Raw genomic sequence first — 22,331 nt, forward strand, 5'->3', positions numbered from 1 at the left:
TGCTGTTCAGCGCCACCCCCCACCGTACTATCTATACTTTTACCTGTTCATATCCTGTATTATCTAGTGAACCCACCCACTACGCTCGCTACGTTACCTGGATTCAGTCGGTGTCATCCGGTGCTTTACGACCTTCAACGCACGCAGTAGATACCTCGTTATTTATCCGTAATCAACAGTGGACGCGAAACCTCCTCGCCGAAAAGTAATAGAATTTGCGGACTGTCCATCTGATCCGAAGTGAAAGCCAGAGGAGGCTGATGTCGAGAAAGGACATCGACTAATTGCGCAGTCAAGGGGAACCCAGCCAATTAGTGGTACAACATCAAGTTCGTGATTCAGTGAGCACCAGAGCAAGTACAGTAGGTTATACACATACAGTACAGGCGCTAGTACTACCCTTGTCCGTGTCAATATTCCACAAAATGCGTCAGTCCGTGAAGTCCGTTATAGTCCATTGTACATCATTCATTGTTCACCCGTCGCGATGCATATGGTCAGCCATCGCGAGGGGCATTCAGTCATCGCGGGGCAGAGCGTCCGTGTCAACCACTCTAGCCACCGTTGGCCTATGATGATTCAGGCCATTGGCATCTGCCTGGTGATTTAGGCCGCCTTAATCGTGAATTCCTCGCTGATGTTGCCAGAGTCGCCGAAGACTAGCTTGGGTGTGAGCAAGCGGAAAACATCAGAGACAAGTGACACGCACGAGTGATGCTGTAGTCGTTGCCGGGCTCAAGGTCCTCGGGGACGGTCACCTCGACATAGCCGGCGCGCAAGTCGAAGTCCTGCGCGAGCCAACCGATCGCTGCATAGCGCATCAGCAACTGTTGACTTGTTCCATGGACGATGCGACTCACGGGTGCCCTTCCTCAGCTGAACGGCAGCGCCGTTGCTGATTTGCTCAGGCGCGTCAGAGGTGTCCCTTCAAGTGGCATGAGAAACGTTCTATGCTGACAACTAGTATTCACATACCAGGTAACGTTGGCCGGCTCGCCGATGGTCCAGACGGTCTCCGCGTTGGGGGTCAGGATATGCGGGACCCAGACGTCGAGGGCAGCGCGAGCCACAGGCGCGACAGGGATGGCCTGGACGGCGAGGGCGAGGGTGGCAATGAAGGAGACGAAGAAGAACATGGTCGTGATTCGTGAGATCGTAGGCGTGTACTGCAGAGCGCTCAATGAACGGAACTGAAGATGGGGGAGCAAACCAAGAATGCGCAAGCTTATATAGAGGGCTACGGGATATGACAAAAATACACTGAGATCCTGAGATCGGCTGCCGCCTGCGGTGGGATGACTTCACTGCACCGCGCGGGCTGCCTGGACCGCTGAGTTTGCCGTGCTGACCCCACTTCCGGCTGAAAACATACGCCGCGAGTTGAACGAGCTGCTGTGCTTGTATGGCGAAGGAAGCGAGATCGCGCCTCGGGCATCTTCGCCGCTGGTCATGAGAGGCGCATACACATCGCAAAGATCGGTCCAAGAGCGGTCTCGTGGACGGACAGAGGTAAAGAAGGTGATCACCGTATGTGTCGACCACGTGGCGTGATCAAGCATATGGCAAGCCGAGCGTGAACGCAGTAAACAACTGGACAGCCAAGATGTGGCGAGGCATGCACGACGCCTGCGCGAGAACCTCCTAGAAAGACAGCGCCTTAGCTATGTTGGGACGATACGGCTCAGGAACTGCACCGACCTCGAAACATACCCTTGGGCACTAGAATCTACGCGAAGTGGACCCTTCGCTTCTTCGACGGTGGCGGACTCGAGGGTAACTTCACAGTCTTGTGCACAAGCACGGCATCGTCCGCGCGTTCGTCGGCTATGCGTACCCTCTTCATCGGGGAGGATACACCGGTGGAAGACGGTGGTGGTCGAATAGTCAATGCACTGGACTCCGATTCGCCAGAAGATTCGTCTGGCCCTCGGCGCACGGTGAGGAGCGGGACATTCAAGGGACTGGTGAGGGTAGGGGACTCGGTAATGAATGAGGGATGCTATGTCATAGAAGAAGGTTAGCTCGGTGCTTGGTAGAGTGATCGACCTTTCTGTACGCACAGCGATGTAGTGTCGAATCCCAGCCTCGTCTAGCACTTTCGGCATCTTAGCGAGGTGTTTTCCTTCGAGCTCGAGGCGGCGAGACAGCATGTTCTCCTCGGCTGTTCCTCGTATAATGAGGGTCTTCACTGCACCCGGATCGTCACCATGAATGCCTTTCATGAGAACGGATGGTGACAGCTCACCGTTAACCTCGCTTCGCTTTTGTCCGATTCGGTGGACTCGCTGAATGAACTCTAGGTCAGGTCGGATCCAACATGGTGAGGTAGGGATAGCCACCTTGATAGCTTGACTCTCTACGTCCGCTTGCCAGACCGGCTCGCAGAAGATCACCCGGGAAGCGGAAACGAGGTTGCTGCGACATGGTCAGCGCCACCATCCACGAGCACAGTCAAGCGGGCCTTACAGTCCTCGGGCACCGTACTTGAGCTCCATCAAGAACACACGGTAGACGTCGGAGGTCTCGAATGTCATCACCATCTGTTCTCGCTGCCTTGGCTTCGCCTCCGTCGTGAACCGCATGTATCTGACCTCGAGCAGTTGCAGAGCTTCTTCGATGTACGCCAGCGTCAGCGGCGACTCGGAGAAGATTAGAAACTTCTCGTCTCCGGAATACCGCAAGACCTAGAAAGCAAGGTGAGTCCCTGCACAACTCATAGGCACCGGAAGTGTTTTATCTCACCTCGTTCATGACGTAGTTCAGCTTCGAAGACGTCGAAGAGAGTATACGCACGCCCGCGAGGGGCGACTCGCCGAAGAACTTCCTGGCTCCAGAGACCGTTCTGCGTTGCAAGCTCTCCTGCACCTTGAGCGCTTTCCGTAGCTCTGTCTGCATCCCTTCGAGCACCTCCTTCGGCGGAGCAGGCTGCTGCGGTCCCTGCGCCTTGCTCCCCTCTCCATTCTTCCTTCGCCACGCCTTCGAACGCCGCTCGTACGCGTCATTGAATCTGCGCTGCTTCACATCGACGTCGTCGTACGCATGTCCGAGGCGCACGAGCTCGTCGACGTCAGTGAATGGATCCCGCTGCACCTCGTTCTTCAGCGCCAGGAGTCGCGTGGCGTGGATGTACCCGCTGGTGTCTGTGGCTGGTACGATCCCAGGCACTCTTGTGACTGTCCACGCATTGAGGACGCGGCGTGGCATGCCTTCAACGCGGAAGACGACATCTTCTCTCGTCTGCATGTCCCTCCAGAGTTGGTCTTGGCTGGCTACACGTCTGAATGGCAATCAGCTATGCAAGGGTAAGCCATGGAGGGGAAGGATACGAACACGATACGTTCGTATGCCTCATTGAGAGCTCGTATGTCGTCCTCTGGAGAGCCTCGTTCTATGGCCTTTGCTATACTCGCTTCCTCCGTCTTCTCCAGCTCTTCCGCGTTGTAGAACCTGTCGTCGACCTTCCAGAACATCAACCTAGGGCGGCAGTGAGTCTGGAGGTCCTGGATATGCCAGCTCATACTCACTGCGACATATTGCGTACGGTAGCTTGCAGATACTCCGTGTTCTGTGGGAAATTGTAAGCGACCGATGGGTGGAATAGCTGGTAAGTCCGCGCACCCTGGGGTGGAACATGTAGTCCTATATGAATCGTCAGCGTCTCCATTACACCCTGAGATCGAAATCCTACCATATCTTCCCGCTGAGACTGCACCGCGTTCACTGTAATAACCCCCTGCAGTGCATTATACGACTTAATCGCATACGGGTCCATATCCAGCAACACATGCTCCCTCGCCACCTTGGGCAGCACCACGTCCTTCTCCACATCCTCGATCCGATGCCGCAGCATGCAGCTTGCCATGACCTGCGTGAGCACCTGGATCGCACCAGGCCGCGGCCCGCGCTTGTCGAGCAGCGGTGCCTTGACGTGCGAGGCGAAGAGCCCCGAGGCGCGCGCGAGCCGGGGGACGCCGACAAAGTGGGCAAGCATGTTCCCGAGCTTGCACAGGTCTTTGGCGTCGTAGCGCGTCCAGATGCGCGGGGCGGCGGGGGGTGAGGTGTCCGTGGAATCCAGATCGTGTTCAGGCTCCGAGTCGTCTTCAGGAGCAGCTGCGTCCTCTGCCTCGGAGGCGGTGTGGTCGCCGAAGCTGAGTCCGAGGAGGTTGGTGGTTGGTGTGCCGGTGACCACCCTGAAGACAGATGAGCAGGTGTTTCGAAAGAACTGTGTGTCCAAGTTCACCATTTCCTCTCGACGCTCAGCAACTTGGTTAAGGGAACGAGGTTGGAGTCGAGTGAGGCAGAGACGTGACCCTCGTCAATAACAAGGCGCTTCCATCGTATCTGAAGTAGAGGCGAGACCCTCGCTACCTGGCAGCGACAGTTCGGCACCCGCGTCCTCGACAGCTCCGCGCACAAGCAGACATCCCAAACATGCAGTCGCTCAACATCCGTGCGGTTCGCCTCGTCTGAGAAACGAGGGTATGTCATGAGGATGATCTGTGCTCTTGTCAATTCCAATGTGTTCTCAACAGAAAGTGACCTACGTCGTAGTCGTTGGCCAGCGCGATAACGTTCGGAATCTCATCGCGCCCCGCCAGCGTAAGAACTCTTGGTTGCTCTTCGCAGTGTTTCACGATCTCTTGCGTCCATTGCTGCAACAGCATCGGCGGCACGACGATGAGCGTAGCTGGCGAGAGGTACATTCGTCGCGGTCCCTCATCGGCTTTGAACCGTTGCGGTCGTTCAGCGGCGATGTCGCTGTCTCGATAGGCATGATAGAATGGCGTATTTGCACGAAGGACCTTGTCGAGCTGCAAGCTCTGCATCTGCTCGAGCAAGGTTGCGCGCTTCTCCGACATGCCGGCAGGGCATGAGAGGTCGTCCGTGCCGAGGGCGGCGGGATGGGTGCGAGCCTTGTGCAGCAGGAGCTCGACGAGGGAGGGCACACTGTGTGCTACTTTGGCTTTCTTGTTGCCGGTAGAGCGCTTCCGGGCAAGGATATTGTCGGCATCGGGAAAATGGCGCAGTGAGAGGGGCGTAAGTACGGGACGCGTGTCCATGACAGTGGGCTCCGGATCAGGAAGTTCGTGGAGGGTGGCGAGAATGAGGGATATGATCATGACAGTCTTTCCGGTACCTGAATGTGTGTAAGGAGAGTGTCTCAGGATGAAAGACTCCATAATGCGCACCAAGTTCCTCGCAAAGTATGCCCCCACGCGTCGATTCTGTTATGGGCCTGTCGCGCAAGAATTCGAAGGTCCCAGGCTGGTGCCATAGTTGTGATGCTCCATCGACGCTGGCGAAGGACGTGTAGAGTGGATCGGAGATGAATGCGGGTGTGCCCTCGCGCTGTATCATCGCAGCAACAGTTTCTCGTTGATACTTGTAAAGGTCACTTCGAAGGTTTAGGCTAGATGATGTGTAGTTCTCAGATAGTAACCAGCTGTCGACGCCAGAGCGATCGGTAGACGGGAGTGGGGAGGGCAAGTCGCTGTATATTTCTGATAGTGTACGTATATCCTGGGGGAGAGTTTCAGCAAATGCAGATGCTCGGAGTGTAGGGACACGCACGAATGTTGTAGGCACTTCCGTCACCATGCCCCCATCCCAACTTCGTGGGTCCCGATCTATCCTGAGCAGAACATTGCACAGCTGCTTCCTCGCCGCATTTACTATGTCAGGATGTCTGTTCCTCAAGCGCCCTTCCATCTTCGGTAAATCCCATGGCACCAGGTATGTCCTGAAGTACACTGTTGACCCAACAACGCGGTAGGTGATCGACAGGAAGAGGTGGTAAACCAAGTGATGTAGACCGCGTAGAAGCTCATCGTCACGAGGCGTCATCGCAAGGCTGAGCACCTTACTCAGATCCGAGAAGGGGAAGGGATGCCAGCTATCGTCGGCGTGTGCGTGTTCGCAGAAAGCGGCCAGCGCTTCAGGGCGTGCAGTGATCGTGATGATTCCAGCTGGCAAGAATTGCGCGAGATTGAAGCGGTCATGGTCTAGAGTAGATATGGGGATAGTCTTGGGTACATTCTGGGCGCACGAGGAGCAGCAGGATGAGCAAGTCATTGCGCGTCGCGTCGGGCGCTTGGGCGTCGGAGTGAAAGTCGATTTGCACGGCGGCCCGTCTCTCCGGCCAATGTTCAAATGCTCACATGGCATTTTGCGTGAGTCATCGTGACAATTGCGCGCTACAGGATATACTGCTTGGGGAGCAAAAGAGGAGATAGTATCTACGTGAGATACAAATACAGATACAGTGGAAAGAGCAGAGAGAGATCAACGGCCGAAATCCATCAACTCTTCGCTCGCAGCCGTCATCCGCTCGATGCGCTGGCGCAATTCCTCCCTCTTCATCGCAACCTGCGGACTCTCCTCCGCGAGCTCCTTGCATATTCTCTCTCCATTCGGACCGTGGATATGTAGCCCTGTGAGCATTACGTATGGAAGGCGGCGTTCGATACCGCGCACGAGCTCCTGGTCGATGGCGAGGGGGATGTTGTCCGCAAAGCGTTTGTAGGCAACTACAGAGGGGTGTTAGCAGTATCATGAGATGCTGATGGGTAGACGCACTTTGAAAGTAGGCTCGAACGTCAGCCATAATATGCAACGCGGGCTCCATAGCATCGGGAGCCAGAAGCCGGGCCACATCCTCTGCCTTGGTGCCCGTGATGCCGACCTCGACCGCGCCAGCGAGGACCTTCTCGATGCCCGTGGGAGCATCATACCCCGGACTCTGTGCGAAAGGCTGGCGCTGTCGCGCAGGAGGAAACAGAGATGACGCGGAAGGCTTCGCATGCTCGCGTATTTTCGCCATGAGACCCTCGTTTGACTGGGACTGGCGGGCGCTTTTGTAATAGGACATAAATTTGTCCGTGTAGTCTTGCAGATAGTGCGTGTTGAGCGTGAACGGCGCCTGCTCCAGCTCGACAAGCCAATCGATGCGTTCCTTGGTCCGCTCCTGCAGCTGCTTAAGGCGCTCCTGCAAGATCACCCTGCAAGTCCATTGGCATCAGCGTCATAGTCGTACTAAGCATAGTCAAAGACACATACTTGACACGATGCTCCAGCGTTCCCTGCCCGTAGCTACCAAAATGTCTCGAGGCGAGCTGATCGACCTGCAATCTGATTCGAGAGAAAACAGTGTCGCAGAGAGCCTGAGCTGGTCCTGCCCACTTGCTCGTGAAGTCGGAGATGTACTCCTCCTGTATGATGAAGGGGTAATTTCCTGGTAATTCGCGAGATCGCGCACTGTGCGGTGGTCAGCGTCATCTTACGGAACGTGATCAAGAATGACCGACTTCTTCGCCCGCTTCATGACCTCGTCGATATAGATCGTGCGCGCAGTCTCGGGAATATTTGGGGAACTGGACGAGGAAGACCCGTCATCCGACTGCGAATCCGAGTCGCTACCACCGTCGTCGTCCGATTCTTCGTCGTCCCCATCTTCGTTTTTCAAGAATGTCGGCTTGCTGAACGCACGCTTGCCTCGGTGTCGCCTCTCGTACGGGCGGAAGTCCGGCGCCGTCTGTCGAATCGCCTTGCGGAACCTGTCCTGCGAGGGACGGACCGTCTGGTGCAGCCCGTCTCGCTTGGGCACACCGCGCACGGCCTTGCCGACGTCCATTGCGAAGGCGTGTAGGATCGTCGTGATGTCCGTGATGGGGTCCTTCGACGGTTCCTTGGGCAGTTGGGATAGACTCTCGCGCGCACTCTCCACGCCCCTCTGCACCTCCTCGTATATCTCCGGAAGCCTGTAACACAATGACCCCATCAGCAACCTCGCCAAGCTCTCTCAAAAGCCACCACCACTCACCTCTTCGAAATCAAGTCTGAAAGTATATTACTCAGGCGCTCGACCAGATTTGGAGTGCGGAGGTAGCGCTGGTACACCGCCTCCAGATCCGTCCACGGGGGCGTCGACGAGAAGAACTCGTCCTCTCGTACGCGCGCCTGCTTGTACGAGATGCCCTGCTTGAGGTCCTGGGAGCTCGGCTGCTTGACGCAGAACCAATTGTTGTCGAGAGGCTCGACGATGTTCTTTATGAAGGAGAGCCATCGGGTCTCCTCGCCGGTGGGGATGCGGTCGGGCTTGGTGAGGACGCCTTGAATGGACGAAGGGTGAGCGCGCGGAAGGCGGAGAGTTGGGAAAGGTGACACATACCGACGGTGCGCTTGCCGTCTCTGTCGTACTGTTTCGCAAGGCCATACGCAGGCTGATTCTCGAAATCGGCTGTGTGTCTGTCAGCGTCACAGTAGAGGTTGTGCTCAGATATGCGTACTTTCGCAGGTGACAGTAAGGAGGATAACGCAGCTGGGCTTCTCAATATAGGACTTGACTAGGGCTTCGACCAGCTGGATATCGCTGGTGTTCCCGGTGCGGCTGACGCTCGCAATGAGACCTGAAACCCATCAGCATCGTCCTCGCAGGCTTAGCAATCCAATCACGCACCAGGCAGGTCAATAAACGATAGATCCGCCACATCAGGACCACTGATCTTCAGCTCGATGCAGTTCCGCGAGAACGTCAGCTGGGTGTCACTGGCAGGCTCGTCCGCGTCGTAGTCATCGGCAAGGAAGTGGTCGACCGGGACACTGGGGTTGAGAATGGCCCGCTGCGCGCGCCGGATGCGTTCCTCGACCAGGTGCCGCTCCGTGATGGCGGTGCCGAAGGTGACGCTACGGGGCATGGCGAGCGCCTGACCTCTGGCATCCGTCCAGAATCGGAGGGTGACGATGCATTGCCAGGGCGTTGAGGAATGCGAGAGTAGGCACTCGGTGGGGCAGCTGGACTATGGTCATTGGTTGTCCAGTTGCAATATCTGGAGGTAATTACCGAGTACATGTACCGGCTGCGCGAGGCAGTGTGATGCCCGATATGGCCTCAATGAGTGACGACTTGCCCGCGCTCTGCGAGCCGATGACGGCGATCTGGGGCAGATCTAGTTGGCGCTTGGGTCAGCGACTTGTCGAAGTGGCCGATGCGAATGCTCACCTATCTCGGCGCGTATCCTGAAAGTATGGATGAGTGCCAGCGCGAATCACAAAGCTACAGCAACGGACGTACCCAATGGCGTGCAACTTGTTGACAAGGTCGAGCATAGCCCGACTCCTGCTGGATATCTGAGGATTTGAGAGACCCACGCCATCGTCTCCGCTCGAGGAATGCATAGCAGGAGAGCTAGGAATCGACATGCTATCCATAGAGGTCGGTGAGGAGGGATCGCTCATGGAGGAGCGAAAGACGCCGCCTCCGAGGCGCGAAACCTCTTTTGAAGGTGCCTTCAGCAGCGTGTAGGCCACGCTCTAGGTACATCTTCGATGTCCATCGATGGAACGAGCGTTACGGCTAGAAGGGGGGACAGAGCGGGAATGCCGAGAAGTGCGTGGTAAACTCCGCAGATAGGCGCCGCGATAGTATTGCATGGTCTACTAGTATTCAGAAGTTGCTGTGCATCGGATTGGGGCAGGTAGAAAGGCGAGAGAGAGGATATACGGGGGAAAAATGACGTAGAATTGCTTTCCTCTCGTCGGGACGTCGAGACCGACGTGGGATATATGGTCACGGCCAGAGACACCTAGCTTCCTGAATACAAAGGGGTACGCTTTGTAGATGGCGAGTCGACCCCGTGGCAGGGGACGAACCATCATGGGAGCTGCAGGGTGTCCTTTCAAGTTAGACTTTGCTTCCGCGGTGATCGACAAAATTGATCGGACGTTGGTTTTGATCGCAACCTTCAATTCCGTGGCAATCGTCTTTAATCCACAAAGTTGGAATTCCCAGGTTATACACGGAACTCCAGCGGTTTAGGCCATTTAGGGACCACCAAGTTACCTGGCAATTCTGGGTAGTGCTCAGCGCTATCCCCCAACCAAGCGGTGGCAACACAGGGGCTTCCCGGATAGTCGACTCCCAAACGATAGCAGTTGCATCTGCATTGCTCCCTCTTGAGAGGACAGAGACGCAGGTCGTGTTCATTCTTGTGAGCTACCTTCGTTGCCATCCGTCCTTCACCTTGGGATCGGAGGATGGTCCTCACTGTAGGGCATGTAGCTTTTCCCGACGCTTGACGTGAGAGGGGTGAATCCGGGTTGCTCTGCAGTTTCCTACCATTCCCGAGAAAGGAGGCAGAGATCCTCTGCAGAGCCACAGTGCCCGCATTTCGACCAACTCTAGCTCAGCTCTAGTCCTCATTCCAGATCGCAATGCGCCCATCGTGGCCTGCGGACCCCGGAATTTGATACGGGGTATGCTTGGGGCACGCATCGATCCCCATACCACCAATTTACCACCACGACCACGACGCTCATTCCATCCAACTGTATCTTCTTGTATCGTATACCCAGTACATCCTATAATTCCCTATGCGCGAGAATGTCGCGCCAGTAGCAGGAGAGAAGGCAACATCCAAGCGTGCACGTGCGAGCGACGGCATCAACGTTGAGTCGCGTCTCAACACATCTTCGTTCTTTTCCACACTCGGCCGTCGCATTCGCCACTCCCTACCTGCCAGCTGGAGCAGCAGTCCATGCATTGCTATGACCGCAATTGAGGCGCCGTGGCGCGTGAAGAGTGCGTTTACCGCGTCGTAATCCGCGAACTTGAACTAATTGCATCCGACAGCCCGGCCGTGCCCATTCTACCAGCAAGGCAAATGCCTCTTCGCCGAGTCGTGCAACTTCTTGCATAATGTCCAAATCAAGGTCCCCGGCGGCCCTACTGTCATACATGCGAGCCCTCCCAGCGAAGTGGACGTTCGGCGTACGCCCGAGGGCCCAGCGGTTATTGTCGACTCCCCACACTCGTACCGCTCCCCGCCGCGGTCTCCGCGTATGAACAACCTCCTCGACGCCCTCAAGGGTGTTATTAGAGAGGATGAGGACGTGGACGACGCGGATGACTCGGAGGAGCGACCAGCGCCAGCAGAAGACGTACGACCGACCCCGGAGGCGGAACCACCTACCGAGCCGGACCGTGCGGTACCCGACGCGCCACAACCTACCAACGACGCGCCCCATGACCCCACCACCCCTGCCCAAGGCAACGTCGTCGGGCTGCACCAGGACCGCGAGCAATCACCGGAATGCGAAGAGGACTCGCCACATTCGACCAACTCTGCACCCACTCCCGATATCCTATCTCCCGTCGAGCTCTCGCACCTGCGGCTCTCTGGCCTGGACCAGCTCTCACATGCTAAGGGCAACAACTCGTTCGATTCTGGCTACGCCGAGCAATGGCAGAGCCCGCGCCCGTTCGCCCTCTCGCCCCCGCGGAGTCCCTCGGTCGTCTCCACCTTTGGGTTGCTCTCCTCCCCCTTCGGCTCTCCCTCCGAGCGCGTGTTTGGTTCTCCACTCACGCAACGGTTTTCCAACATACCTCCGTCGCCGCTGCTGACGGCGTCCCTCGCACAAAATGGCGACGGCGATGCACATGATGACGCGGACGTCGCGAATCTGGAGGACGATTTAGACTCGCCGAACGCTTACCGTGCATCGGTAGCGAGCAGTATGACTATGGAGGCTGCTACGGACGTCACGGAAGATCTGAGCTTTGAGGCCGGGGAGGGTTCTGGTGTGACGGATCTGTGGGACACGTTCGGGCAACCAACGGCCATGTATTCAGATCCTCAAGCTAGTCCAGAGGCGCCAGAAGAAGAGGAGGATGTCGTAGACGCGTACGGGCAATCTCCCGCCATGCATATAGGGCCCGAGCACGGTGATGAAGTGTTATTCGAGGGTGATGCCTCAATGGACTCGTCGTTTGACTCGATAACCGCGAAGCGCATCTCGTTCAGCGATGTCGACGCGCAGTCGACCTTCCACGGCCCCATACCGCAACGAAGTCCGCTACCTTCGCATGAGGAGCCAGACAACGAGTCTTGGGTAGCGCAGGAGGAGCCAGCTACGCCGATGCCCGAGGAACACGACATCATCACGGACTACGAGCACATGGAATCCGACGAGGGTGATCTGTCCGATGATACTATCGACTTGCACGCCGAGGGCGATACTACAGAGTACACTGCAGTCGACGACACAATATCCTCCTTCGGACAAGCAGCACCGGGATCGGAAGTGGACGATACGATATCCTCCTTTGGTCAAGCCGCGGAGCCACCAGCAGAGGACGCCACATGGTCCTCGTTTGGGCACACGGGGCATATGTCGGACGACACGGCGGAGCTGGCGTATGATGTCTCAAGGTCGCCCAGTCCGACGGTCCGTCCTGGGGAGAACGATACGCTGCAGAACCTCTACGACCATTATTCTGTGGCGTCTTCCCCGGAGGCGGATGCTATCAAGCGCTCCTCGCTCGACGACATCCCCGAGACCTCGCATACGGCTCTCGATGACGGTGAAGGTGCTGAGGAAAACGAGGGCGCCGTGCACCTCGCCGAGCAATCTCCCGCGCTCACGGCGCGATCTCCTGCGTTGACGGAGCGCAATATCGAGCATGCTGCGCCCAGTCCCTCCCCGCCTCAAGATGCCGATGGCTTCACGATTGACGACTACGCTGTTGAACCACCTTCTCCTGCGACCGAACTGGACGAGCTCATGGCGGACGTGGCCCATGTAAACCAGGCTACTCCCCCAACTCCGCGCGACGCTGGCATATCGCCTCCAGCCGCAGGTACGTCTTCGGTCGGATCCCCTCCCAAGACACATAACTCACCGCATCATAGCTCCCGGTCCCTCTCCGCACGCCAGCTTGCACAGCATCGAATACGTCGCTGATGCGCTGACGCCCGAGTCGCTGCATTCGCGGGAAGTGGAGACTCCGCCTTACGACGATTATTATGACCTTATGTCGCCGGAGGCGTCGGACCCGCCGCAGCCGCTAGTACAGGATGATGCTCAACATACGCCTGCAGCTGAGGATGTCCAGCATACGCCAATGATCGAAGCGGCTCAGCACTCGCCCGTGACAGAGGACGCACAGCACGCCCCGGTGTTTGAGGCCGCTTGGCAGATACCTGCGGTAGAGGCTAACCAGTCTTGGCCAGTGGCGGATACGGCTCACCGCTCGCCAGACATCGTCCAGCACACGCCCGTGCTAGACACTGTCCAGCACTCGCCTGTGGTCGAGATCGACGAGCGCTCGTCAGTGGCTATTGATGCTCAGCAGGCGCCAGTCGTCGATGAACACGGACCCGTGTCGCCTGTGACCGAAGCCCAGTCGCCGCCTCAGGCAGTTGATCTGCAGCAAACGCCCGTCATGGAGGTCGCTTCCTTCATGCTGTCGGCCGAGGATCCTTTCGCAGCGGAGCCGGTGCTGGATGTGCAGTCCAAGGCGTCGGAAGACGTTCAGTCGACACCTCAAGTGGAGGACGTGCAATTGGTGTCAGGAGACAGGTCTGCCCCGCTAGCTTCGATTAGCGAGAGTGCGAAGTCTCCACCCGTCAGTGGGGACGCACGTCTAACGGCAACTCTTGATGATGCGCCGTCCATGCCCTCGGCCCCGGTTGATCAGCCCGCGACATTCATTGGGGAAGAACAGGCAACACCCTCAGTCCTGGATGCGCAATCGTCTGGGAATTACTTGGATGCCGAGCCGCAGGGACATTCGATCGCAGGTGTTCAGTCACCCCCGGCTGACGAGGTCATGCCGTTGTCACCATCCGATGAGGACGCGCACCTAACACGGCCTCATTCTGTCGACGCTGAAGCTGATCAAGGACCTTCCCCTGATATGGTTGAACATTTCGCAAGCTTGACGCCAATATCGCCCCACGAAGCTCTTGCTCAAACTGCCGAATCAACGCCGCCTTTGTCCGTCTTCGATGCCCCCAGCCCTTCGACGCATGGCCCATCTGACTCGATCGCATCATCAATCCCTCGGGACGTCGTCGACAATTTCGCTCAGCAGACGTCTGCAAGTGATATTCATGGTATTCAGTCGCCTTCTCTCGATGCCGAGACTACGCTGCACGAAGCCGTCGAAGACGAGGACTACCTGCCACCGCCGCCTCATGTCGAACAGCACGTCGAGCAAGCACCATCCCATACACATGATGATGGCGCTGCGCTATCTAGCGCAACATGTGAGGATGGAGCTTCACCTGAAGTACTCTTTGCCAAGGCTCTCGAAGACATGGCGCGGTCGACGCCGCAAGAAATGGACGGAGGGGCTGCTGGTCCTGGTCTGCATGAAGAAGTTAGTGCACGTTCGCCTGAGCGTAGGTACTCGGAAGACGTCGCTGTGCTCGCTCCATCGAGAAGATCGACTCTTACGAGTGTCGCTAGCCGCGAAGTACCCGATGATTCTGCTCGACCACCTTCCACCGAGTCACCTACCTCGCCCTCGGCTCACTCTCCTCTTGTGCGGGATACGCTTGTGCGGAATACATCGTCACCCGTGTCGAGCTCGTCTTCTGCGACACACGCGATGGCGGTCCAAAGCACTCAGGACGAGGGCCCTCGCAAGGTCGACCCACAGGATTTGCCAAAGCCTGCCCCACGCGAGCCACCGAAGTCGCCCATTGCAGCTCGACGAGCGTCGGGGCGTACTTGGGGAACCTCATCATCAGGCCGGGCGTCGCCTGCGTTGTCTCTGGGCCGGCGATCGTCGGTGCAAGCCTCTGAGATTGCATCATCGTCTCGTCCTTCACCGACAGTCTCAACTGGACGTCAGTCGATAGGAACACCCAGTGCACCTTCACATCTCGATGCATTCAGGCAGCGTACAGCTGGCGAGACTTCCCAGTCGGCGTCCCCTATCAGCAGGCCTTCCTCACGAGCAATGCCGATGAGCAGACCAGCGTCGAGGGCAGCGTCAATTCGGAACGTGCCTGCTTCTACGCCAGGATCACCCTTCACTAAGCCAGATTCCCGACCAGCGTCGCCTTTCAGTCGTCCTGCATCTCGAGCGACGTCGCCATTCAGCAGGCCAGCCTCTCGGGCGAAGTCACCGTTTAGCAGACCTGCATCTCGGGCATCGTCGCCTCCGCGCCGACCTGTTTTCACGCCGCCACCGCTGATAACGAGGGGTCGTTCTGGCACGATCAAGCCTGCCTCGAGGGAGTCGTCTTTTGGCGCGGTCGCCAATAAAATAGAGGACGAAGGTGGCGAGGAGACCATCCATGCGCATGGGGACGGGGGCATGTTTTTCCCTAGCTCTTCTCGTCAGTCTTCCATGGACGAAGGCAAGGGAGGCACGTCGAACAGCCCAATCTCGCCCGACAGAAGCTCGGACAACATGCCTCAACAGCATACGTCTCAGTCTGCGTCTCCTCACATCGCCAATGACTTCTCCCTCGATATGGCGACCTTCCCATCTGAGCCGTTGACTGAAGCAGCCCTTCGGCGCATGTCTGCGGATATTGCTGCTTTGGTCTCAGCGAGGGGTGGCCTACATGCTGTAAATGACGAAACGGACTCTCCTCGATTGTCTGCGTACGACGCCAGTGTTCCGCCCAGTCCGCATGTCATCGCGTTGAACAGTCCCATGTCGCCCACTGCGGGCTCGTCCGCAAAGGCATCTTCTAGTCGACAGAAGCCCTTCGTCTTGGTGAGTTATGATTTACAACGCCTGGCCGTGCGCAACAGAATCCTAATCATACATGACAGGGCTCGGCAAGGGATTCCTCCCTGTTGCTCAACAGGGCTGCGGGCAAATCACCGGCGACTTCTCCTCAAGGCTCGAACGTGTCTATGTCAATGGACGATAGCTTCGACGGCCAGCTCATTGAAGAGTTCCCTGCACCTCCGAGTACGAGGCCCAGTAGTTTGAAACCTTTGCGTTTGGTAAGTGGCTTGGTTTACGCTTCCTATGCCCTTCTGATTGTCTGTCAGTCCATGATTCTTCAGTCTAAGTCTTATTCGTCATCTCCTTCATCTTCACCTCGTACATCTAGTATACCGGAATCTCCTGCTGGTGAGCACATTTCCGCCATGCTCATAAGCTTATGCTCAATCCGACAAGGTCATTCGCGTCGCTCCTCCGGTGCTTCATATGTATCATCAAGTAATTCTCCATCTGACAACTTCTTGGTATGTTTTTCTGTGAGTACCTGCCACTCCATTCGACTGACATACTCCAGCTTTCGTCCGCACGCTCATCGTTGATACCCGGAAATGCGCAATCTATGCTTATTACTAACGACACCCACTCTGGGTTCCCTGACGACATTCACGCCACACCAATTCCTCGCTCTGCGCCAGCATCTCGCACGTCATTGTCTCGGAGGACGTCGAGCCAAGGCATACGCTCTGCTGGACAATCCCCCATCGACTCCCCTCGCGTCCCCATCTTCTCGCGGCAGTCTCGCTCGTTCTCCCGTCCCGTCTCGGTCCAGTCTCGTCCGGCGTCTCGCCCGGTATCAGTGCTCTCGATGCATTCGGTGCATGATCCCATCGAGGAAGAAACCGACAACACGATACGCCGTCCATTGTCCAGAGCTTCCAACGCCATGCCGTCACCAGCACCATCGCATGCAATCGCAACCCCCCGTCCGACGCTCATATTCGCAATCGCCAGTGACGACGTTGACGAAGTCCGCCGTGTGCTAGAGAGTGGCGAAGCTGGGCCTAACGATGCTGTGGGACCACAGAGCGCGTTAGCCTTTACGCTCTCCAATGATGAGCTGCAGAACAAGCTGGGGATCGTTAAGGCCCTACTCGAACACGGCGCCGATCCTGCGGGTCTCACGGCTACGCCAACCCAAAAGCACAAGCGACGTATCTCTTCCTCGGGCGAACCTCCGCTACCAGCTGTTGTATTGGAGTCGCTCGATCCTGCTACGAAGTAAGCCTGCTGTCTTTCTCTTTGCACACTGTCTGACTAGACGATGTAGGTACTACATCGAACGCGCCGACGACCCAGTGACGCGCAAGGCGACTGGCTTGTTGAACCGCTCGTTCTTCAGGCCACTTGCACGTGGGCTTAACTATCAGTTGATAGGCCAAGATCGTGCCCTCGAGCAACTGTACCGCGTGTTGAGTATTCACTCTCACCAACCGAATGCCCCGCCGATGGTCGTCATGTTGTGTGGTAAGTACGTACATTGCGCGTCGCGACATACCGCTAACACGGCTATAGGTCCCAGTGGGCTCGGCAAGAGCTTCTTGGCGGACAAGTGTATGTTGGCTTTACTTACCGGTCCCGAGGTCCTAGCTCATCCTCTCATACAGTTGGAGCACTCCTCGACGTTCCGACTCATACCGTGAACATGACCGCTATCAATACACCCCGCGATCTATGGCAGTCGTATTCGCTCTCGTCGCAGCAGGAGGTCAGCAACCCGCTCTATTGTAATGATCCCCTGACCTGACGGCCGCGAATAGGAGAATTCAGACAAGACGCTGGCTCAATTCCTCGTCGCGAACGAGAAGAAGCGTTGCGTCGTCGTCCTCGACGTAGGTGGTTCTGTCAAGTTCTCCCGCACTTGTGGCTCACGTTCGGGCCGTAGGAGATCGAGAAGGTACAAGACGAGAAGACGCTATGGTCTCTGTTGATGCCTTGGGAACTTGGTGAGCGGGAATACAACCGCGCGGCCCTTCAAACTGATTTGGCCTCAGGTCGATGCTCGTTCGATGCCGGGGGTCGCACGGTCGATACGAGGAACGTGGTCTGGATTGGGACCTCCAACCTGGGGCATGATCTCGTCTTCGAGCATCATGATGCCCGGGACAACACCCAGAAAACGATGTCTCGAGAGGAATACATGGCGCTCATGGCCCTGCTCAGACCACGCATATCTGACCGTCTCGGGGTGCGCCGGCCAGTTCCCTTGTCTCGCACATACACTGACCACCCCCGATAGGCATCATTAGTCTCGCGCATCTCGGCGCTGCTGCCCTTCGTGCCGTTCACGGACGACGAAAAGCGGGCGCTCGCGGCCGAATCTTTGTACACCATCATGGGCGAGGGCGCGGGCACGCTGGAACCATCGGTCGTAAATTCTATCATTAACGGGGCGCTGGGCGACTACTCCATCTTGGAGGGCGCCAGGTCCCTGTACAGATCTGTCTCGTATCAGCTAGTAGATGCCATTTGATGCGAACGCTACAGGAACTCGGTTGAATCGTGAGGGGAGGCCCGATGTAGGGGCGGCTGTCGGCGATATCGCTCGTGTGGGTATGTATGGGTGGCGGTCGTTGAGCGGCTCTGCGACATCCATATCTATGATGTCTCCCTGTCCACCACGCAGTGCCAACCTGTCTCTACTCACCGCCAACTGTAGCCTTTCTTTATCTATTTATCTTGCCTTTCATCCGCCATGGAATTTACGAACATGAGGCTCTTCATTGTAGCCGCGTTCGGCGCATCTCTTCTACTGGTCGTAGGTGCGTGAACATTGCAATCGAGTGCCTTTTTTGACATGGAGCCCGCCAGCGCTTATGATCCTTGGATGCTACGAGCTCAGGAAGCGCGCACGACGCACAAGGCGGCGCAGTAACTCGGACGACGTGGAAAGGGACAAGGACGATCTCCCCGACTTCAGCAAAGTCGCAGTCCACCTGCCAGAAAGCCCCCGAAGCACGTTCAGCATCAGCTCGGACCCCTTCCGACGCAGCCTGCGCAGCGCCTTCTCATGGGACAGGTCGGTGACGCCGCAGCCTCTGCGTTTGGAACCGGACGCGCGGAAGCCTGCGAGCCCTTCGAAGGTGCTGCATAAGAAGCCGCCGCCTGTCTCGACCTCTGTACGCACTGGGCCTATAGCAGCCCCGTTACCTTCGCCATCCTACCGCTCGCCGCTGTCGCAGCGGCCACAGCAAGGGTCTAGCTGATGCCTCCCAGAACACGTAGGTAAGCTGGTCCTTACCGGGAAATGCCGCATTCAGAGTTGTCATGCCCTTTCTATCCAGACCGGCGTATGTATCTGCCTGCTCTGTTGAAGGGAGAGCTGGATTCTCGCCTTCTCCAGGACAATATGTGCTTCGTATGACACGGGGATGTATGCGATGCTACTATTCGAGAGCTTGTATTACTGGGGGAACGGCCATAAGTTCCGCCTCCGACTGACCAAACTCGAGTTTTTTTACTGCTTCGCATGACAGCTATCGTCAGGCTCGTAGTTAGCTACTTTCTTTGGGAGCAGCGGTGATTTTTGTTTCACCTACAAACAGAGCTGATAGCGCGCGGCGTAGGTATGGATGGTGGGCCATAGTCATTTCTCTCTTTTGCTCGTCCTTCCAGTGGTGCTGGAGGCCGCAGAAAGGTGAGATCGCGCATTCATGGGGCCCCTCCCGCCAGGAAGGACATTCAGGAACCCAGGAGCCCTGACTTCCGAGCCCCGCCTTCTTTTGTTTGTAGGTGCTCCGACTGAACAAAAACCAAGACCGCTCCACGAGCGTAAGGGTGACTACGAGCCTGACGATTGCTGGAATAATTCGCGAGCCAGCGAATGTGCCCTACTGCATCTTCCATCCTCCGAGCAAGATGAAGGACGGACAACAACAAAGGTAGCCCATATTTAATGGTGAGCCCGACCCGCATCTCTGACCTCCGAAGAGCGAGCAATGCAGTTGATCTGGCTCTCACAAAATGAGAACGTGCGCGTGAGGAGTACGTATACGGCGCCGTCCAGAGTGTCAGAGAGCGGGTTCATTGCAATGCCCTATCTGGGGAAGGGACGTGTCAGAATTATCACGCAACCGGACCCATTTGAAGGCTATAAGGGAGCGATGTGCGCGCGTCGACGAGGCTATATAGACCTCCTGCGTTCGGGTGCATGGACAGAGAAACTGTAAGGATGACAGCAAGGCAGTAGGCCGCCCTAGGCATCTGGGACCCTGTTTCGCTGTATTCCTGATCGCACCTATATACACGGCGGCTAGTTCGCTTGGGCAACATGCATATGCACTGCGAGAGAGAGAGATGGACACAGATATTCCTGCGACAGATGCGAACGATGAAAGACTTCTAGGGCCAGCCTGTGGCCGCCCTATTACGCTCCTGCAGAAGCATGTCCGACGCGTTGAGAGAATCAGAAACGAGGAGAAAGCGAGCGAACGATGAGCGGGAGAAGAGTGTACGTCTTGAACGAGGGTCCAGCACAATGAGCAGGCAATGTCGTCGACGCAGATAGCAGCGAAGGGTCTTCATGACCGCCGTTCCCTGCGCGGAGACGAGCAAAAAGCAGCGATGGTGACGGCAAGGAACAAGGAGCGGTGGCATTGCGTCATAAGCGGGTCGTGATTATTGAGCCCGATTAGGAAGGCACGTGCAGCACGTGCAAGTTGAACTTCGCGAACCACCGGGCCGGAAAACACGCTCTCGCTTGCTCTCCTTCCTCGACGTTCCCCGAACGCCTTCCCCGACTGCGCGCTCGGGCTCATGGTAGACATGCCCCGTCTCACTGGCCTTCCTTCCGCCTCGAATATTCGAACTTCCGCCCGCGCCCGACCTCGCACCTTTGAAATCGAGCGTCCTGTCGCGCTACGTCATACATGGCTCTCCGAAAGACGCGCTGCTCATCATCGAGCTTAGGACCGGCTTGGGTGATATGGAGCCCCACGGAGGGCGACCCACAAAGCCAAAAGCTGTGCGGGAGTGTGGGCACTTACGCAGGGGCTGGCGCTAGCACAATGGCCGAGATGGAGCAGGCGTAAAAGCTGCGGAACGACCTTCACGCAACGCGGCGCGGGGCGTTGGTGCACTTCACCGCTCCCCGCATTATATCACCGCTTTGTCCGTGTTTGCCCGCGCCATATTAGAAGGCTGGAGAAGCCATTCGACCGACGCAATCGTCTTCTCTTCTTCCCCACTCTTCCATAACTTGAACTTTACCACCATGCCCAACAACAAGAACATCACCATCCGCGTGTTCCAGTCTCCGGCCAAGTATGTCCAGGGACCTACGGCTATCCAGGACGCGCCCCGCTACCTCAAGAACTTGGGCAAGCGCGCTGTCCTCATCACGGACGACCTCGTTCAGAAGATTGGTGCGTACGCCCCTCCATCTTACTATTCTTGGCTAACCTCCGTGCAGCGGGAGAAAGCTTACTCCAGTCGCTTCATGACTTCGAAGTCAATCGTGTGCAGTTTGGTGGGAAAGCCACGGTGGAGGAAGTCGAACGCATCAAAGCAATCTGCGTCGAGTACAAGACCGATTTCGTCATCGCATTAGGAGGTGGACAGACGATCGACGTTGGCAAGGTGCGCAAGTAGTTCGCATCGCACTGTCCTCATACTGACCCTGCGCCCGTAGACTGTATCCGATGGCCTCGGAATCGAGTGCGCCGTCATGCCCACCACGGCTTCCACCGACGCACCCTGTTCCGCCAACGCCGTCCTCTACCGCCCCGACGGCGAGTTCGACAAGTACGCCTTCTTCAAGAAGAACCCCACCCTCGTCATCGTCGACACCTCGATCGTCGCCCGCGCGCCCGCGCGGCTGCTCGCCGCAGGCATGGGCGACGCGCTCGCGACGAACGTCGAGGCGAAGCGCGCGCGCAACTCGCCCAATTTCGGCGGGGGGATGCCCGCGCTGATCTCGACCGCGATCTGCCAGAAGTGCGAGGAGATTTTGTTCAAGCACGGCAAGCAGGCGTACGAGGCATGCAAGGTGAACGCGATGACGCCCGCGCTCGAGGCCGTCGTTGAGGCGAACACCTTGCATTCCGGCTTGGGCTTCGAGTCCGGTGGGTTAGCAGCGGCGCATGCGGTACGTTTTGCCCTCCTCCCCTCCTCCGTCACCCCCATCTAACTCACCTCCCAGATCCACGACGGCCTCACCTCCCTCGCCGGCCTGCACCACCTCCTGCACGGCGAGAAGGTCGCCTTCGGCATCGTCTGCCAGCTCGTCCTCGACAACGCCGAGACTGCCGAGCTCGACAAGTACATCGGCTTCCTCCTCTCCATCGACCTCCCCGTCACCTTCGACATGATGGGCATCCCGGACGTCACCGAGCCCGAACTGCGCCGCGTCGCGGACATCGCGTGCGCGCCGGGGGAGACAATCTGGAATATGGAGTCTGTGATTACGCCGGATGTAGTGTACCAGGCGATTTTGGGCGCGGATGCGGCGGGGAGGGAGTATTGCGCAAGGGCTGGGTTCAAGCGAATTTCGAGGAGTACGTACTCTCGAGGTTCATACGTTGACCTGGATGCTGATTGCCACCTTCAGACGTCGAGACCCGCCCCGCAGTATCGCGCTCGGGCACCGTGAACCTGATCAAGGATCTCAACCAGTTGAAGCTCTCGCAAGCCAACAAGTCATGAGGTGTTCACCTTGGATGAGACCCTCGCGCGGACTTGGAACCATACACGCAAACTGTACTTGTAGCTATAAGATACCACCCATGCTATTGTAGAGTAGGACATGTCTTATATCACAGTGCAAGAAACTAATTATTTTCCCGCATTCGTGTGCCATCGACCTCGA

At 57.3% G+C, this 22,331-nt stretch overlaps 7 protein-coding genes across 7 annotated transcripts; 4 read left to right on the forward strand and 3 right to left on the reverse strand.

Annotated features, from left to right (window-relative positions):
- Positions 1–606: 606 nt before the first annotated feature.
- On the reverse strand, positions 607–1,136 carry SCHCODRAFT_02483770 (uncharacterized protein; the record flags this gene model as incomplete). The annotated part of the gene is made up of 4 exons (XM_003034798.2): positions 607–659; positions 710–808; positions 861–925; positions 976–1,136. 4 exons carry the CDS (start codon positions 1,134–1,136, stop codon positions 607–609), a joined length of 378 nt encoding a protein of 125 aa, XP_003034844.1.
- Positions 1,137–1,698: 562 nt separating this feature from the next.
- On the reverse strand, positions 1,699–6,093 carry SCHCODRAFT_02563376 (uncharacterized protein). The gene is made up of 14 exons (XM_050343779.1): positions 5,566–6,093; positions 5,190–5,520; positions 4,545–5,137; positions 4,241–4,497; positions 3,689–4,190; positions 3,619–3,639; positions 3,525–3,565; positions 3,331–3,474; positions 2,743–3,277; positions 2,467–2,684; positions 2,340–2,415; positions 2,246–2,285; positions 2,061–2,188; positions 1,699–1,999 (listed from the first exon to the last, which is right to left on the reverse strand). Exons 1-14 carry the CDS (start codon positions 6,070–6,072, stop codon positions 1,727–1,729), a joined length of 3,666 nt encoding a protein of 1,221 aa, XP_050203129.1. The 5' UTR covers positions 6,073–6,093; the 3' UTR covers positions 1,699–1,726.
- Positions 6,094–6,155: 62 nt separating this feature from the next.
- Positions 6,156–9,330, reverse strand: SCHCODRAFT_02608248 (uncharacterized protein). The gene is made up of 11 exons (XM_050344303.1): positions 9,071–9,330; positions 8,999–9,015; positions 8,840–8,945; positions 8,456–8,790; positions 8,286–8,405; positions 8,168–8,236; positions 7,820–8,108; positions 7,305–7,757; positions 7,057–7,254; positions 6,577–6,998; positions 6,156–6,527 (listed from the first exon to the last, which is right to left on the reverse strand). Exons 1-11 carry the CDS (start codon positions 9,196–9,198, stop codon positions 6,283–6,285), a joined length of 2,382 nt encoding a protein of 793 aa, XP_050203130.1. The 5' UTR covers positions 9,199–9,330; the 3' UTR covers positions 6,156–6,282.
- An 884-nt stretch (positions 9,331–10,214) lies between these two features.
- Positions 10,215–14,448, forward strand: SCHCODRAFT_02039557 (uncharacterized protein). The gene is made up of 4 exons (XM_050341584.1): positions 10,215–10,576; positions 10,628–12,634; positions 12,687–14,158; positions 14,248–14,448. The coding sequence occupies exons 1-4, from the start codon at positions 10,369–10,371 to the stop codon at positions 14,263–14,265; spliced, it is 3,705 nt and encodes a 1,234-aa protein (XP_050203131.1). The 5' UTR covers positions 10,215–10,368; the 3' UTR covers positions 14,266–14,448.
- A 1,964-nt stretch (positions 14,449–16,412) lies between these two features.
- SCHCODRAFT_02485507 (P-loop containing nucleoside triphosphate hydrolase protein) lies at positions 16,413–17,999 on the forward strand (the record flags this gene model as incomplete). The annotated part of the gene is made up of 8 exons (XM_003035632.1): positions 16,413–16,747; positions 16,797–16,993; positions 17,042–17,080; positions 17,134–17,234; positions 17,287–17,358; positions 17,412–17,472; positions 17,521–17,714; positions 17,766–17,999. 8 exons carry the CDS (start codon positions 16,413–16,415, stop codon positions 17,997–17,999), a joined length of 1,233 nt encoding a protein of 410 aa, XP_003035678.1.
- Positions 18,000–18,148: 149 nt separating this feature from the next.
- On the forward strand, positions 18,149–19,108 carry SCHCODRAFT_02608254 (uncharacterized protein). The gene is made up of 3 exons (XM_003035631.3): positions 18,149–18,288; positions 18,338–18,751; positions 18,811–19,108. The coding sequence occupies exons 1-2, from the start codon at positions 18,237–18,239 to the stop codon at positions 18,730–18,732; spliced, it is 447 nt and encodes a 148-aa protein (XP_003035677.1). The 5' UTR covers positions 18,149–18,236; the 3' UTR covers positions 18,733–18,751; positions 18,811–19,108.
- A 1,478-nt stretch (positions 19,109–20,586) lies between these two features.
- SCHCODRAFT_02039576 (Dehydroquinate synthase-like protein) lies at positions 20,587–22,310 on the forward strand. The gene is made up of 5 exons (XM_003035630.2): positions 20,587–20,889; positions 20,937–21,103; positions 21,156–21,611; positions 21,666–22,020; positions 22,074–22,310. The coding sequence occupies exons 1-5, from the start codon at positions 20,739–20,741 to the stop codon at positions 22,166–22,168; spliced, it is 1,224 nt and encodes a 407-aa protein (XP_003035676.1). The 5' UTR covers positions 20,587–20,738; the 3' UTR covers positions 22,169–22,310.
- Positions 22,311–22,331: the final 21 nt, after the last annotated feature.

The sequence above is a fragment of the Schizophyllum commune genome (assembly GCF_000143185.2).
Source record: "Schizophyllum commune H4-8 unplaced genomic scaffold SCHCOscaffold_1, whole genome shotgun sequence".
Classification (NCBI taxonomy): Eukaryota; Fungi; Basidiomycota; class Agaricomycetes; order Agaricales; family Schizophyllaceae; genus Schizophyllum; species Schizophyllum commune.